The sequence below is a fragment of the Adelges cooleyi genome, unplaced genomic scaffold (assembly GCF_023614345.1).
Source record: "Adelges cooleyi isolate 19-005CV unplaced genomic scaffold, UGA_ACOO_1.1 ACOO_flye_CR_arks_rails_tigmint_CR_PRNA_30, whole genome shotgun sequence".
Classification (NCBI taxonomy): domain Eukaryota; kingdom Metazoa; phylum Arthropoda; class Insecta; order Hemiptera; family Adelgidae; genus Adelges; species Adelges cooleyi.
Genome location: NW_026095971.1, coordinates 21227764 through 21247058, shown reverse-complemented (window position 1 = coordinate 21247058; position 19295 = coordinate 21227764). Strand labels below are relative to the sequence as shown.

The 19295-nt window shown below is 29.0% G+C and overlaps 1 protein-coding gene across 1 annotated transcript; it reads right to left on the bottom strand.

Annotated features, from left to right (window-relative positions):
* Nucleotides 1-1262: 1262 nt before the first annotated feature.
* Nucleotides 1263-12954, bottom strand: LOC126837933 (uncharacterized). Its single transcript, XM_050571944.1, has 6 exons — nucleotides 12787-12954; nucleotides 12645-12673; nucleotides 9775-9848; nucleotides 1811-1864; nucleotides 1649-1687; nucleotides 1263-1451 (listed from the first exon to the last, which is right to left on the bottom strand). The coding sequence occupies exons 1-6, from the start codon at nucleotides 12834-12836 to the stop codon at nucleotides 1263-1265; spliced, it is 435 nt and encodes a 144-aa protein (XP_050427901.1). The 5' UTR covers nucleotides 12837-12954.
* Between the last annotated feature and the right edge of the window lie 6341 nt (nucleotides 12955-19295).

The following is a 19295-nucleotide window of genomic DNA, read 5'->3' as shown; positions in this document are numbered from 1 at the left end:
AAATTATAGTAATTTTTCTTTTTTCTTATAAATAAAAATAATGTTGTACAAAATATAAGTAATCGGTGTTTATTTGAAAAGTACTAGCGATTTTGGATTCATTTTTCGTTAATACATATTGTATCTTGAAAAATTAGTTTTAGTAACATTTCAAGAGAGTTTAAAACATTAAAAAAAAAAATATATATATATATTCTATATTCTTAATAAACTACGCATCTCTTTTTGTCTCCATAATAGTGTTGCTTCTTTCCTTTCTTGAGCGAATTTTTCAACGGATACCCCCAATTTACTACAATAGTCTTTAAAAACTATACTAAATATTCGTAAATCTATCCAATCTAAAACAAAAAAAAAACGAAAATTTTGAATTTAAATATAAAATATAATATTTTTTATAATAGAAACACCACCATGAAACATTCATGGTGAGTTTTCGATGAAGCAATTTATTTTATCTTCGATGTGCAGTTGAAAAAATTATGTTTTATAGTGATGTGTTTTTATTTGTTATAATTTATGTCTGGACTAAGGTGTGGTAACTTTTTTTTCATTTCACATTTATGGGCTCTCATCAATTTTAATAGTATATTACATTTTATATGTAACAAGATGTCCGGATTCGGCGTTGCCCGAGATTTAGTGTGCCAGGGCTGAGTAAAATAATTCCCATTTTCCCATTCCCATCCCCACCTTCATTTCCATCCCGTTCCCTATCCCTCATCTTTAATCTCTAATCTCCTATCTCTTATCAGTTATTAAATATTCGTGAATCTATCCAATCTAAAACAAAAAAAAAAAAACAAATTTTGAATTTAAATATAAAATATAATATCTTTTATTATAGGAACACGATGTGGTGTAGTTTTCGATGAAGCAATATTTTGTTTTAGCTTCGATGTGCAGCTGAAAAAATATTGTTTTTATTTGTCTACATTTATGTCGGGACTAAGGGGTGGTACCTTTTTTTTTCATTTTACTTTTTTGAGCTCACTTTTGGGTCTCACCAATTTTAATAGTAGGTATATTACATATTATATGTTATTTTTTTTTTGTCACTTTTTACATCTACCAAACTGTAACTGTATACATTGTCTGATAACATCACATTATTTAAAAGCCATTTTGTTAAAAAAAAAAAATAGGATACATATTTTAATTTTTGTAAATTCGAATGAAAATAATTTCTTTAAAACCAACTTTCTTACAGTTTCGCATCGAAGATAAAAAAAATTGTATTTAATGATATGTAACGTGCGTAGTTAATGTTTACTTGCTGTTTCGAAAAATTCTGTAAACTTAAAACTCATCAAGTAGACCATAACGGAACCATAATCGTCTACAGAGTTTTTCATGTACTTGCAAAATTGATCTTCTGTAATTTTAATGAGTATGTCATTTGTATTGCGACTGAACCATTCTCTACAATCTTTGAACACATCTTCTATAATCTAAAAATTGTTAATCAGTACAAAGTTTAATTCTATAAAATATTATAAAGTTTAAATACTCATATACTTAAATATACGTATAACCATTGAGTATATATACTCAACGGTATAACTTAAGTGCTAATTATTAACAAGGCTTTAATACAACACAAATATACTTTAGCGGTTAAATACAAAAAAAAAATAGTATTAATTACCTCATCATCAGATTTTCCTTTTAATTGTAAGTTTTGAAACTAAAATGATAATAGTTTCTTGATAACAATGGCATTTTAGGAAAACGTTTTACTTTATAATATAAATAATTCAGCAAAATATTCCAAAAAACCTAATAGTTTCAAGTTAATAGTATAAATTACCTCAGCTACTATTTCCAGTTTAGGATTAGTTGAACTTGAAGCTTCTGGACCTACCTGAATTAACAAAATAATTTTAAATTTATTTTGATATTAAATATTAATGAAATATTTTATTTGAAAGTCTTAAGTAAAAAAAAATATTTTCCTAAATAAGAATGGCTATTTAGGATAACTTTAACCTTTATGTAATAAATAATTCAGCAAAATATTAAAATAATAGTATAAATTACCTCAGCTACAATTCCTAGTTCTGGATTAGTTGAGCTTGAAGCTTCAGGTAGGTCCAAATCCATATAGCTAGCCTCTAGGATATAACATAGTATATAGTAGTTCATTAATTATTCTGTCCTTGAATGCCGGTTTTTATGGAAATAAAAAAATACTAAGACTATACAAGTACATAAGTACATGGAATGTGAATGGTCCTGAATTTTTAAGACGCTGCATCATTATTTATATTGAACATTTTCAAAACCATACAAACACATTGATGTTTTTACAAAGAAGTGTGTAATTGTTTTTTTTAATTTTACAAAAAATAGGTTAGAAATTGTGTATTGCAACACCATTACACATTTTCAACTTGTACCATTATTTCGCTAGAATTTGTTATTTTTTTGTTTATACGGGAGCACTGATTTTACTTTCTTAGAAAATCGATGTTTATAGTAGTCATCTACCATAAGTTGACAGTGTTTGCGAATCAGATATACTTTTTAAGGATTTGTATACACAGATGTGTCACTATGTTGTTATTTCTACGCGCTATATCATTTGACTAATTACAAAACAGAATATAAAAGGGTTGAAATATTTCGTGGATGACTTTTAGAAGGACCTTTGTCAACACGGGGATAATGATAACCTAATTTTTTATTAGGCGTATCCAAGTTTAAACCTCAGATACATTTTTTTGACACGCTGACTTCACCTTCTTTTGACAATTTTTGATATACATGTCTTAGCTGTGGTACAAAACCGAAAAAAAACGTAACGAATCAGTATCTCGTAGGGAGATAGGGGTAGGAGATAGGGGTAGGGTTGGTAGATAGGGGTGGGATAAAGGAGGTTGAAGATAGGGGTGGGAGATAGGGGTGAGTGATAGGGGTAGGTGATAGATGTAGGAGATAGGGGTAGAAGATAGGGGTGGAAGATAAGGGTTTTATGTTGTATTCACACAGTTTAAAATAGAAATGAATAAAAAATTCAATCATTTAAGCGGCTGAATTCCCTATGAATTGTTTTGCTCCAGATATTATGAAAAAACTAAAATATTAGCCAGAAACTTGGTATGATTACTAGCCACCTTAGATACATAAAAATGTATCCCGTGTTGTTGCGGACTCGTACGCAAGCTGTTTAAATATACAATATGTAATACCTATGTGAAAATCTATTATAGAACCTTGCAAATCATCGAATAGCGAACGCATACAAAATACGCGTAACGAATCAAATAAATAAGTTTTTTCTGTATAACTAAAACACATACCTAATGACGTCTCAGTTTCTATAGTTACATGGTTATATTTTAGCGCAGAAAGCACACGAATCTCAAAAAAATAAAAATTTCATCTGGAAATGACACTACATTTATGTCTAACATTTTAATAAAATACATTATACATTATTTGTAAACAATGCCCAGGCCTGTTTTAGGTAGCATATTTAGGTTTTATATTTGATTAAAATTTGTTTTAGACATTTTTTTTTAACCAACAACTAAATTCTATTTAATTACCTCCTTCCTCTGAGTCGTTTGAGCCACACCTGAAAAGTTAACGTTAATTTTAAAAATTATGTTTCATCACCAAAAATCTAGGTCTGATTACATTTTTTATACAAGTTTTATTCCAGAAATAATGTTTAAAAAAATACTTACGAAGCATATGCTGCTAGACTAAGTAAAATTATAATCTTGATATTCATCATATTTAATGTATTATCAATATAATATTCAACTGTAACGATGTACTTGTTTAACTTGACTACAAAATCACACTGTGTGTTACTACAATATTACTACAGAAAACAACTATGTATATACATCTGCGATAGCTGACTACACAAATAAGAAATTTTAGGTCTTGGTAGCAAGACGTGGAATATATTTACCGGGCGTATTGTACAATTTAGTACCTACAATTTTGTATGTAACTTAATAAAAGTTCTAACATGAATTACATCAATAGACTATTGATAATGTTTTATCATGTTTCGATCAATTGTTATAAATAATATTATTACAATGGATTTTGTTCCCTCGTGTCGATTCCTGGGTTGAGCTCAATACATGGTTAGGATTTTCTATAAAACAGAACAAGAAATTAATAAACAGGATGGGGCAGTGAAACAGGCGATTTCCAATGTATTTAAATGGGAAAATCGCCCGTTTCACAGCCCCACCCTTTACAATTTAGGGATCTTTGAAAGTTTTTTTAGTAGAATTTTGTTTTGTACATTGTCAATTTAGTAAAAAGGAAGTATAATAGAGCTATGAAAGAATATAATCTATGTAGTATAAATAGATAGCGTGAGATTGCTTTAATGGAAGTGTATAATACATAAATATTATTTTTATTGCGAATAAGCAATTATAATTAAAACTATGGAGTAAAAACGATCGAAACATGAATCATCGAGAATTCCAACTAATTTAACAAGTCATTGACTATGTGTTATTTGGCCCACTATGTTTTTGCAAAAAAAAAACAGTATGTAGGGTCGGGATATAGTGGGGTCTGAGCATAAAGGGGTCGGGGCATAGTTGGGATGAGGTCACAGGTTTACAGGAATTATAAAATCTGAAAGTGATAAAATCACTTTTGAAAAAACGCTTCCACGCAAAGCAATAGTTAGTATTTTCAAGACAGTACAGTAATAGCTACTGTCAACTTTGTATGTTGGTAACGTTGGTGATAAAAAAAAAAAAATTGTTTTATTTTGAATATTTCAACGAAAGGAAATCATACTAAGGACGAAAATGGAATGTGGATGATAAGATAGATGCCATTAGAACATTCTTAATGCAGGAGAATTAGAATTTCATCTATCTTACATATTGACCGTAATCATTGTACAAATATAGCGATAATGACAAATTATACATTAACTTTATTTTATTTATCAACAAACTCAGGTGAAAATCTTCAATTTCAGACATACGCTAGGGCACCATCACAAAATTGTCTTATTGACACTAGTAGTTAATCCGAAAATTGTAAGATAATACATTTTATATTGGCATCTGGAGGAGGTTAAGTTAAGCAATATAGATAGTTCTGACAACATATTCCAGTTGCTCTGACCGTACAAGTTATAAAAATACCAATAATGTTTTATATATTCTTTCATTGTTTTGTCAAATTAAGTCAATTCATGCATACTGTTTATTCGGTGCTCAACACTCGTTTTCATCAGTCATTGCCATTATATATAACTTTTATTTTGTACTTTAGATTTGTTACCCTCTCCACCTGTTCCCATCACAATTTATTGTTGGGTATTATTTTTGAAATAATTTTGACTACATGGTTTTATTTCTACAATTTTTTAACAAAGTTTTTTTTTTTTGGATTAGCGAATTAAAAAAAACTGATATTTTGATCATACAAAATGTGTAACATCTGAATACATATATTCTGTATGTAACCATGTATACTACGTATGAACCTTTAAATATGTTTGTTACAATATTTTCAGAATAATCGACATAAAATATGTACATAATATTGTATCTGTAACAACTGGGAAAAGTGTGTAAGACGATTTCAGTGATTTTTAGGGGAGCGATTTTAAACTTGAAAGAAACCACTTGAGTACTTCAAAGTATTTGTCAATAAAAGAGGATCATAAAAAATCATCTTATACACTATTCTTTAGTTATACATTAGTTAGGTCTAATTTTAATTCCTAATACTCCAGGTAAAAAAAATAATTAGAGAGTATGTTTCTGCCACTTTTATGAAAACATATTAACCCGTTGACGGTCATGACTACTATAGCATGCTATTGACACAGCTAATTAGTTCAGAAAATAATTTAGGAAAAATTTTAAATATCAAAATTGTAACGACTAACCCCACTCTCCTTCATACTAAATTCAAAAGAGCTGCTAATTTGATCATAATTTTGAAACGAGTAGATTGTTACCATTTAAGTGGGTCAAAAGATATTCACTAAATTGAACTTAAAATAATTTTTACTACAGTTTCGGTTAATAGTATAGCCATCCGACTTAAGAGGGTTTTCTTCAAATTCTAATAAGTACATTTTATTAAACGGTTATTAGTCCATCAATCAGATCAATCAAGATTGTCGATATCTTAATTTCACTCATAATTTTTCCTTTAGTTGAATAATTAAATCTCATATAACCATGAATCGTATAAACACTAACCAGCAACCGCTATTTCTATCTGGTTATACAGAAACGCTATGTTTGAAATTTATAGAAAATTCGGTACATTTTATTTGTGTAGACTATCAGCTAATAAGGCGGACTATTCTAGTGACTGAGGGGGGGGGGGAGAACCAAGGGGATAAGGATCCCCTCCCTCCAACTACGCCTATGGATTTGTTAAGAAAACATCCTCTTCGATAATGTATCTAACCTATATTTTATGCTTTCGAATTTTAAATCTTGGTTTTTAACCCAATTTGGACTTGAGTTTCAGTAGTAGATTTCAAAACTGATTGTGAGTCGATTATGTATTGAACAATCTACCTACACGACGTTAACCGTTTTCAAATGGGTTTCTTATACTATACAATGTATTATACCTTATGCTTCCCTAAGAAATATGGCAATATTTTTGTATTGTTTAGTATAAAAACACTCGATACATTCATGTAAACATCGTAAAAAGGCGTTTGCATAGTATGTTATTTCCCGAATTCTAACAAGTATAATAATAATTCCTACCATCGCATTGGTCCCATGGAGCCAGATTAACAACTATTAAAAATCTACATCAGCCTCAAATAACTCAAATTTTGGCTCGCTATAAAACCTTCACATCAAAATCAGCAATGAATATAATTATATATTATTTGGAAATTTAATGATATTAATAGTTAATTATCAAGAAATAAAAAGTAGTTTAATAAAAAATGCGTGATGTAGATATCAAAACGTTTTCTATTTCTTCGTAATTAGAAATTTGTTAACAATTATAAAATATAATTTCTCAAACATGTCGAAAGCCTTTATGGTTTAATAGGTTGTATTGAATACTTTTTACCAGAAAAATTATTTTTTAAATAATGGGACTAATAGAAATAAAACCAATACAGTGGGGTCGGGGCATAGTGGGGACGGAGCATAGTTGGGTCGGGCATAGTGGGGACGGAACATAGTTGGGTCGGGGAATAGTGGAGACGGGGAGGTCATAGGTTTACAGGAATTTTTAAATCTGAAAGTGATAAAATCGATTTCATCCGAGAGGACTAGTACAGTAGCGTATAGGCATAATATAATCAAAGCAATGAGGAAACGGAGATGTCGCAGGTCTACAGGAATTATTATAAATAAAAGTGATAAGATTGAATAAAATCACTTTCAAATAAACGCTTTGATGCTCATTTAAAAATACTGAACCTTAATTTAAAACTTTCTAACTTTGCTGGTTTATACTGTGCTTGGTTTTGACTGTACTGGCTTGAAAATACTAACTATCGATTTGCATCGGAGCGTTTTTTCGAAAGTGATTTTATCTCTCTGTTTAAACTACAGTTAAATAAACAATTAAAGAATATGTTTCTGCCACTGAAAACAATTTTAACCCGTTAATACTTGACGGTCATGACTGCTTAGTATGCTGCATGCTGTTCATACAGCTACTTAATTCGGAAAATAATTTAGGGAAAATTATGATATCAAAAGTTTAACAACTAACCCCACTATCCCCTATACTAAATTCAAATCAGCTGCTTAATTTTATCATAATTTTGAAACGAATAGATTATGTTCATAAATTATTTAAAAAAAACTGTATCGTAATGAGTTACATTAACCATGATTATTGTTTGACACTTATCTGACAATGATAAAAATATCTCAATATATAACAATCTTTGAGCATTGATCACATAGCAAGCAGGTAACGTTAATTTAGAAAACCGAATTCCTTCAAGTACATGTTGTATTTAACAATGCTATACCTACTGAAAAGTTTGTCAAATTTGTCCCTTTCTAAATAACAAATAAAATTATAGTAATTTTTCTTTTATCTTATAAATAAAAATAATACTGCACAAAATATAAGTAATCGGTGTTTATTTGAAATGTATCAGCGATTTTGGATTAATTTGTCTTTAAAACATATTGTATCTTAGAATATTTTTTTTTTGAAAAACATTTCAAGAGAGTTTAAAACATTTAAATATATATATGTATATTATCATTAAACTATATACTATTACATAATATACCTATTAAACTATTATCCAATCGGCTAAATTATTCATCCGTTCTTTACGCCTTGATTGCTTCTTTCCTTTCTTGAGCGAATTTTTCAACGGATACCTTCAATTTTCTACAATAGTCTTTAAAAACTATATTAAATATTCGTAAATCTATCCAATCTAAAACAAAAAAAAAACGAAAATTTTGAATTTAAATATAAAATATAATATTTTTTATAATAGAAACACCACCATGAAACATTCATGGTGAGTTTTCGATGAAGCAATTTATTTTATCTTCGATGTGCAGTTGAAAAAATTATGTTTTATAGTGATGTGTTTTTATTTGTTATAATTTATGTCTGGACTAAGGGGTGGTAACTTTTTTCCATTTCAAATTTTTTATCGTACTTATGGGTTCTCATCAATTTTAATAGTATATTACATTTTATATATAACAAGATATTCAGATTCGGCGTTGCCCGAGATTTGGTGTGCCAGGGCTGAGTAAAATAATTCCCATTTTCCCATTTCCATCCCCACCTTCATTTCCATCCCGTTCCCCATCCCTCATCTTTAATCTTTAATCTCCTATCTCTTATCAGATAACAGCGTGACAGCGTTTTTGTGACACTTTTTTCGGTTTTTATAGCCTCCTATTACTCAAGTGTCCCAGTCACGGTCCCAGATCCGGTTTCAACAGTTAAAAGATGATCATGTCGTGGTACAAAAAAAACGCTGTATTATAATTGAATACAAATTTAATGCATAATAAAAAAATTTAGCCGTCCCCTCATAATAAGACGCCCGGGGAATTAGCCCCCCTGTTGCCTCTCTTAAATACAGCCCTAAAAATTTGTGCTTAAAGCCACCTTTATGGGCGGAATTTTCAACATATTTTAATTTTTCTAAATATGAATGAATATAATATCCTTAAAACTAACTTTTTACTGTTTCGCATCAAAAATAAAAAACAAATACTATTTAATGATAAGTAATGTGCGTAGTTAATATTTACCTTTTTGTCCTTCGTCTGCTTCTGGAAAATGAAAATCTGTTACGTAACTTACAAAGAAATCAAAGTCTAATTTGGGGTATACCATAAATGAGCCAAATTGATAAAATGTAAGTTTAGTAGGTATATTTTTTTTGTTGTAAACAACCCATTCTCTACAAATATTGAACGCATCTTTTATAATCTGAAAATTGTTGAACATTACAAATTTTAGTTTTATAAGAAATTATGAAATTTAAATACTCATGTACTTAAATATACGTATAACCATTGAGTATATATAGTCAACGGTATAACTTAATTGTCATTAATTAACAAGGCTATAATACAACACAAATATACTTTAGCGGTTAAATACAAAAAAAAAAACAGTATTAATTACCTCATCATCATATTTTTCTTTTAACTGTAAGTTTTGAAGCTAAAATGATAATAGTTTCTTGATAACAATTGCTCTTTAGGAAAACTTTTTACTTTATATTATAAAAAATTCAGCAAAATATTCCAAAAAACCTAATAGTTTCAACTTAATAGTATAAATTACCTCAGCTACAATTCCCAGTTCTGGATTAGTTGAACTTGAAGCTTCAGGTAGGTCCAAATCCATATAGCTAGCCTCTAGGATATAAAATAGTAACAAAATAGAGAACAATAAAATCATAGTATTGTTCTATAAAGTATAAACTAGAGTTAAACTGTAAGACAAAACAAATTAATTATTCTGTCCTTGAATGCCGGTTTTTATGGAATTAAAAAAAAACCAAGACTATACAAGTACATAAGTACATGGAATGTGATTGCTACTGAATTTTTAAGACGCTACATCATTATTTATATTAAAATATTTGCAAAACCATATAAACACATCGATGTTTTTAACAAAGAGGTGTGTAACTGTTCTTTTTTTTAAATTTTACAAAAAATAGGTTAGAAATTGTGTATTGCAACACCATTACACTTATTCAATTTGTACCATTATTTCGCTAGAATTTGTTTTTTGTTTTTGTTTATACGGGAGCACTGATTTTACTTTCTTAGAAAATCGATGTTTAAAGTAGTCATCTACCATTTGTTGACAGTATTTGCGAATCAGATTTACTTTTTTAGGATTTGTATACACAAATGTGTCACTATGTTGTTATTTCTATTGCGCTACATCATTTGACTATTTACAAAAAAAATATGAATGGGCTGAAGCTTTTACGGGTTGAAATATTACGTGAATGACTTTCAGATGTACCTTTGTCAACACGGGTATAATGATAACCTTTTTTCTACTGGATCTATATACTGGAATAGCAGCTATATAAATCCGAAATCGAATGCGATTGGTACTTTGGTTGGCCAAACGTCGATAAAACCAAATTTTTCTCCCTCGAAACCGATAAAAAAAAATGTTTTGGTTCTCCCACTTTCAAAATTAACACACTATAACTTGGGATGATTCGATCAAGCATCGGAATACAGAAGATATCACAGTAGAATAAGTTAATTTAAGGGAATATTATTTAAGGTTGTGTATTGAATATAATTAATATTGTTTATTTGGGTAATGGAATATAAGTAATAAATATTATATAACCTTATATGGTATTATATGTGTACACTGAAGAAATCATGAGTAATATTTAAGTTGTTTTATACAAGGACCAATTACATCTGTAACCTAGATTATATCATATATAAGGCATAGTATTAAGGTGTTGGATTTACCATTCTATTACGGCTGCTGTTATAATTGTAACGTACGTTGTATATATATATTATTCTCTATACTGTGTGTGTTTTTTATGTTTAATAGTATTGTGTTCAAACATATTATTGTTGTGTTTTATTTTCTACTTAAATACTAACTTCCACCAAGATATACAGGCGTATATCGCAATAGATATAAAATAGTAACAAAATAGAGAACAATAAAATCATAGTATTGTTCTATAAAGTATAAACTAGAGTTAAACTGTAAGACAAAACAAATTAATTAATCTATCCTTGAATGCCGGTTTTTATGGAATTAAAAAAACCAAGACTATACAAGTACATAAAGACATGGAACGTGATTGCTACTGAATTTTTAAGACGCTACATCATTATTTATATTAAAATATTTGCATAAACCATACAAACACATCGATGTTTTTAACAAAGAGGTGTAACAGGTTCTGTTTCAAAACAGAATATAAAAGGGTTGGAATATTTCGTGGATGACTTTTAGAAGTACTTTTGTCAACACGGGGATAATGATAGCCTTCAGGAGAAGGAGATAGGGTTTAGGAGTTAGGGGTAGGAGATAGGAGGTTGAAGTTAGGGAGTATGAGATAGGGGGTGAGAGTTAGGAGTAGGAGATAGGTATGAGAGATAGGGGTTGGAGATAGGGGGTAGGAGATAGGGGTGGAAGATAAGGGTTCTATGTTGTATTCACAACGTTTAAAATAGAAATGAATAATAAATTCAATCATTTAAGGGGCTGAATTCCCTATGAATTGTTTTGGTCCAGATATGAAAACGGTCGGGTGTAGTCAACAATTTGATCGATTTTTTATTATGCGTATCCAAGTTTAAATCTCAGATACATTTTTTTGACACGCTGACTTCACCTTCATTTGACAATTTTTGACATTTACATGTTTTAGCTGTGGTACCTAACCGAAAAAAAGCGTAACGAATCAGTATCTCGTAGGGAGATAGGGGTAGGGTTGGTAGATAGGGGTGGGATAAAGGAGGTTGAAGATAGGGGTGGGAGATAGGGGTGAGTGATAGGGGTAGGTGATAGATGTAGGAGATAGGGGTAGAAGATTGGGGTGGAAGATAAGGGTTTTATGTTGTATTCACACAGTTCAAAATAGAAATGAATAAAAAATTCAATCATTTAAGGGGCTGAATTCCCTATGAATTGTTTTGGGCCAGATATGAAAACACTAAAATATTAGCCAGAAACTTGATATGTTTACTAGCCACCTTAGACAAACAAGAATGTATCCCGTGGTGTTGCGGACTCGTACGCAAGCTGTTAAAATATAATATGTAATACCTATGTGAAAATCTGTAATAGCACCTTGCAAATCATCGAATAGCGACCGCATAAAAAATACGCGTAACGAATCAAATAAATAAGTTTTTTCTGTTTAACTAAAACACATACCTAATGACATCTCAGTTTCTATAGTTGCATGGTTATATTTTAGCGCAGAAAGCTCACGAATTTAAAAAAAAAAAACTTCATCTGGAAATGACACTACATTTATGTCTAACATTTTAATAAAATACATTATATAATTGACTGCATGTACAAAAAACAGGTTATTTTTAAACAATGCCCAGGCTTGTTTCAGGTAACATATTTAGGTTTCATATTTGAATTAAATTTGTTTTAAACATTTTTTTTTAACCAACAGCTAAATTCTATTTAATTACCTCCTTCCTCTGAGCCATTTGAGCCACACCTGAAAAGTTAACGTTAATTTAAAAAATTATGTTTTCATCATCATAACTCTAGGTCTGATTACATTTTTTATACAAGTTTTATTCCAGAAATAATGTTTATAAAAATACTTACGAAGCATATGCTGCTAGACTAAGTAAAATTATAATCTTGATATTCATCATATTTAATGTATTATAAGTATAATATACAATTGTAACGATGTACTTGTTTCACTTGACTACAAAATCACACTGTGTGTTACTACAATATTACTACAGAAAACAACTATGTATATACACCTGCGATAGCTGACTACACAAATAAGAAATTTTAGGTCTTGGTAGCAAGACTGTAGGAATATATTTACCGGGCGTATTGTACAATTTAGTGCCTACAATTGTGTGTGTAACTTAATACAAGTTGTCACATGAATTACATCAGTAGACTATTAATAATGTTTTATCATGTTTCGATCAATTCTTTTAAATAATATTATAACAATGGCTTTTGTTCCCTCGTGTCGATTCCTGAGTTGAGGCCAATACACGGTTAGGGTTTTCTATAAAACACAACAAGAAATTAATATACAGGGTGGGGCAGTGAAACAGGCGATTTTTTAATGTATTTAAATTGAAAAATCGTCCGTTTCACTGCCCCACCCTTTACAATTTAGGGATATATGAAAAGGTTATTTTATTTTATTTTGTTTGTACATTGTCAATCTAGTAAAATAGAAGTATAATAGAACTATGAAAGAATATAATGTATGAAGTATAAATAGATAGCGTGAGATTGCTTTAATGGAAGTGTATAATACATAAATATTATTTTTATTGTGAATAAGCAATTATAATTAAAACTATGGAGTAAAAACGATCGAAACATGAATCATCGACAATTCCAACTAATTTAACAAGTCATTGACTATGTGTTACTTGGTCCACTATGTTTTTTCAAAAAAACAGTACGTAGGGTCGGGTATAGTGGGGTTCGAGCATATTGGGGTCGGGGCATAGTTGGGACGAGGTCACAGGCTTACAGGAATTTTTAAATCTGAAAGTGATAAAATCACTTTTGAAAAAACGCTTCCACGCAAAGCAGTAGTTAGTATTTTCAAGACAGTACAATACTAGCTACTGTCAACTTTGTATGTTGGTAACGATGGTGATAAAAAAAAAACATATTGTTTTATTTTGAATATTTCAACGAAAGGAAATCATACTAAGGACGAAAATGGAATGTGGATGATAAGATAGATGCCATTAGAACATTCTTAATGCAGGAGAATTAGAATTTCATCTATCTTTCATATAGGCCGTAATCATTGTACAAATATAGCGATAATGACAAAATATATATTAACTTTATTTTATTTATCAACAAACTCAGGCGAAAATCTTCAATTTCTGACATACGCTAGGGCACCATCACAAAATTGTCTTATTGACATAAGTAGTTAATCCGAAAATTGTAAGATAATACATTTTATATTGGCATCTGGAGGAGGTTAAGTTAAACAATATAGATAGTTCTGACAACATGTTCCATTTTTTTTTAATGCTCTTTTTGACAAGTTTTTCAGAAAATATATTTTTTTTTTGTGCGAAAAGGCATGCATTATATGACTAATCCGTATTCAAATTTTGTTAAAAACACTTAAGTAATTATTAAAAATTTGAATCTGTAGTAAATATAACACATGTATTCGGTGTAATACAGCAAGTGTTTTTACCGCGTTGTCGGTAAATATCTACAATAAAAAAATAGGTCGCACAACATATTTTTACCAGATTTTTACTTAATTAATAACTAAATAACTACAATAACACAGCCAATTTTTACATATGCATATGATGAAAAATTCATCATTAAATATAACATTGGAATATAATTTTAAGACTTACAATCCAAAACTTAGATTTAACCTAATTTAATTTAGTTAAATTGAATTGAACACAAACACCTTTTTGTACTTTTTGTTTACATGCGTTACCAAATATTGGGTTCATTTCAAGAATCGACACGAGGGAACCAAATCCATTGTTACAATATTATTTAAAGGATTGAACGAAACATGTTTAACCTATTTAAAAGTCTATTGATGTAATTGCTCTCACCGTACAAGTTATAAAAATACCAAAAATGATTTATATAGTCCTTCATTGGTTTGTCAAATTAAGTCAATTCGTGCATTCATCTCACTATCTTCTGTTGACCACCAACATATTTATTTCGTTTGTTCGGTGCTCAACACTCGTTTTCATCAGTCATTGCCATTATATATAACTTTTATTTTGTACTTTAGATTTGTTACCCTTTCCACCTATTCCCATCACACATTATTGATGGGTCTTATTTTTGATATAATTTTAACTACATGGTTTTATTTCTACAATTTTTTAACAAAGTTTTTTTTTTTTTGGATTAGCGAATTTAAAAACTACTGATATTTTGATCACACAAAATGTGTAACATCTGAATACATGTATTCTGTATGTAACCATGTATACTATGTATGAACCTTAAAGTATGTTTGTTACAGTATTTCCAGAATAATCGACATAAAATATGTACATAATATTGTATCTGTAACAACTGGGAATAAGTGTGTAAGACGATTTCAATCATTTTTAGGGGAGCGATTTTAAACTTGAAAGAAACCACTTGAGTACTTCAATGTATTTATCAATATAAGAGGATCATAAAAATCAAATGTTTTAATTGAAATTCTGTTAATGGCAGCTGGTCAAACTTTACCTCTACCTTACTTCCTGACCGAAACTTGAAACTTCAAAAATAGTTATCCGAAACTGGTTATCGACCAGTCAAAATTTTTAGTATATTATTCTCTATTTAAAAAGTTAATAAAATATATTGTTACCATTTAAGTTACAAAAGTTGCTATCAAAAAAACTATGTTAGGAGAAGGACAAAAAAAAAAAAAGTGAAAAATTGAGATCACGTTTTATAAAAACATAAAAAAAAATTAAATTATTTATTAAACCTAGTGAGATATCGACTGGTTCTTGATAAAAGAATCACCCTGTATATAGACCAAAACCTTTAAACTTTTAAAGTCTATTTATGTAACCTTATTTTGACAAAACAATCAATTAGTTTAAAATAGTTTTATTCAATAAACACACGACTGCGATACTCGGTGTCTTCTTTGTTTTATACTTTGACCGCTGTGTCTATTTTATATTAACCTAAAATATGTTGCTGTTGTGCATGATATCATATTTGATATTTTTACCACACATACTTAGATGTCACACATTTTGTATGTTCAAAATATCAGTTCTTTAAATTCACCAATCAAAAAAAAAAAACTGTGTTCAAAAAATGTAAAAAATTATACCAAAAATAAGACCCAATAAGACAGTTTGGTGGGAAGAGGTGGAAAAGGGCAACAGATCTGAAGTAAAAAATAAAAGTTATAGATAATGGCAAAGATTGATGAAAATGATTGTTGAGCACCAAATAAGAGAAATAAAAAGAAAAAGGGAGGTAGTTTAAATAAATGATAGTGAACTGACTTGATTTGACAGAACAATGAAAGACTATATAAAACATTATTATTAAAGTAAAGGTAGAGTTGGTAGGAATTGGTGTTCTTATTCTGTTAAATTAAATTAAATTAAATCTAATTTTTTGGATTGTAAGTAGTAAAATTATTTTTCAAAAACGTTTGTACGATAAATTTGCCACCATGCATAGGTAAAAATCTGGTAAAAAATTGTTGTGCGACCAATTTTTTTACTGCAGATATATACTGACAACGCTGTAATACACTTGTTGTATATTTACATCGTAAAACATATGTTATTTTTTTATTAGATTTAATTTTTTAATAGTTGCTTAAGTGTTTTTAACAAAAAATGAAGAACACAAATTTTAAAACGGATTAGTCATATAATGTATGCCTGTTAAGTATTGCTTATACTTAACTGTAAACAGTTTTATCGATAATAAATTCAAATTATACCAGTAATAGGTACCAAAGAAATAAAATATACGTTGAAAATAATTGTTTTAATTTCAACAGCAGTAAAATAATTTATGTACACAATTTAGATGGTCTAGGAACTGTAAACAATGTACTAGCAAAATCTAGAAAATTTATAAAAACATTTGTACAGTTAAAATTATAGAATATACAATGTAGCAAATTCTAGTAGACGATTTAGAAGGCCAGCAACTAAAATAATAAACTAGCAAATTCAGTATCAGTAAATTCAGTAAATCTACATCAGCCTCAAACAACTCAAATTTTGGCTTGCTATAAAAGCTTTACATAAAAAGCGTTGATGAATATAATTTTTTATTTTTCGGCAATTTATTGAAATTAATAATTATCTATTGGGAAATAAAAAGTAAACCTATTAAAAAGATTGTCAAATTTGTCCCTTTCTATCAAAATTATAGTAATTTTTCTTGTAATTAAAAATAATACTGCACAAAATATAAGTAATCGGTGTTTATTTGAAATGTATCAGCGATTTTGGATTAATTTGTCTTTAAAACATATTGTATCTTAGAATATTTTTTTTTTGAAAAACATTTCAAGAGAGTTTAAAACATTTAAATATATATATGTATATTATCATTAAACTATATACTATTACATAATATACCTATTAAACTATTATCCAATCGGCTAAATTATTCATCCGTTCTTTACGCCTTGATTGCTTCTTTCCTTTCTTGAGCAAATTTTTCAACGGATACCCCCAATTTACTACAATAGTCTTTAAAAACTATACTAAATATTCGTAAATCTATCCAACCTAAAACAAAAAAAAAAGAAAATTTTGAATTTAAATATAAAATATAAAATTTTTTATAATAGAAACACGATGTTTCATGATTAGTTTTCGATGAAGCAATTTATTTTATCTTCGATGTGCAGTTGATAAAATTATGTTTTATAGTGATGTGATTTCATTTGTTATAATTTATGTCTGGACTAAGGGGTGGTAACTTTTTTTCATTTCGAATTTTTTATCGTACTTATGGGTTCTCATCAATTTTAATAGTATATTACATCTTATATGTAACAAGATATTCGGATTCGGCGTTGCCCGAGATTTGGTGTGCCAGGGCTGAGTAAAATAATTTCCATTTTCCCATTCCCATCCCCACCTTCAATTCCATCCCGTTCCCCATCCCTCATCTATAATCTCTAATCTCCTATCTCTTATCAGATAACAGCGTGACAGCGTTTTTGTGACACTTTTTTCGGTTTTTGTGTCATCTTATTACTCAAGTGTCCCAGTCACGGTCCCAGATCTGACTTCAACAGTTAAAAGCTTGATCACGTCGTGGTACAAAAAAAACGCTCTATTATAATTGAATACAAATTTGATGCAAAATAAAAAAATTTAGCCGCCCCTTCATTATAAGACGCCCGGGGAAACAGCCCCCTGTTCCCCTTCCTAAATACCGCCCTAAAAGTTCGTGTTTAAAGCCATCCTTATGGGGGGAATTTTCAACATATTTTAATTTTTGTAAATCTGAATGAATATAATATCCTTAAAACTAACTTTTTACTGTTTCGCATCAAAAATAAAAAACAAATACTATTTAATGATAAGTAATGTGCGTAGTTAATATTTACCTTGTACTACGCCTTCTTCTGGAAAATCAAAACTCGATACGTAACTTTGAAAGAAATCAAAGTCTTCTTTGGGGTATACCATGTACGAGCCAAATTGATAATGTGGCAATTGATAATTGATAGGTATATTTTTTTTGTTGCATCTTTTATAATCTGAAAATTGTTATTTAATACAAAGTTTAATTCTATAAAATATTATAAAGTTTAAATACTCATATACTTAAATATACGTATAACCATTGAGTATATATACTCAACGGTATAACTTAAGTGCTAACTATTAACGAGGCTTTAATACAACACAAATATACTTTAGCGGTTGAATACAAAAAAAATATATTTGTATAAGTTTTAATGTTTTAGTAATGTTATAATAAATCAATTTAACTAAAATGATTAAGTTGCGATTTTTACTTTAATCTTATACAGGGTAATTCTTTTATCATGAACCAGTCAATAATAATTAAATAATAATCAAATCAAAAAAAAAAAAAAAATTTAATGTTAAGTAACCGGTACCTAGTTAATATTTACCTTTTTGTCCGGATGATTCTGGAAACTCAAAACTCATTACGTTGTTATTACAGTAGGTTTCCTCGTCTTCTTTTACCATGTACATGCATAATTGATAAACGGTAATTTAATTAGCATCTTTTTTTTTTGTGAGACAGACCAATTGTCTATAAACATTGAACGCATCTTTTATAATCTGAAAATTGTTGATCTTTACAAAGTTTAGTTTTACAAGAAGTTATGAAATTTAAATACTCATGTACTTAAATACGTATAACCATTGAGAATATATACTCAACGGTATCTCAACCTTGGTGCCAATCATTAACAAGCCACAAAAATGTTTTATTTAATTTATTATAAATAAAAGAACGAATCCAATTCATACATTTTCTATTTATTTGGGGAGGATTGTAATCTTTTAATTTACGTATTTATTACTAAAAATATAACACAATTTTCATTACACGGATTCTAAAAAAAAAAATTAATCCTAAATAATGTTTAT

Excerpts from the sequence above, each read along its gene's own strand:
- LOC126837933 (XM_050571944.1), bottom strand. The coding sequence starts at position 12,836 with ATGATGAATATCAAGATTATAATTTTACTTAGTCTAGCAGCATATGCT. Across the intron at positions 12,674-12,786 it reads AGTCTAGCAGCATATGCTTC|GTGTGGCTCAAATGGCTCAG; the intron begins GTAAGTATTTTT and ends TTAACTTTTCAG. Across the intron at positions 1,865-9,774 it reads AACTGGGAATTGTAGCTGAG|GTAGGTCCAGAAGCTTCAAG; the intron begins GTAATTTATACT and ends TTGTTAATTCAG.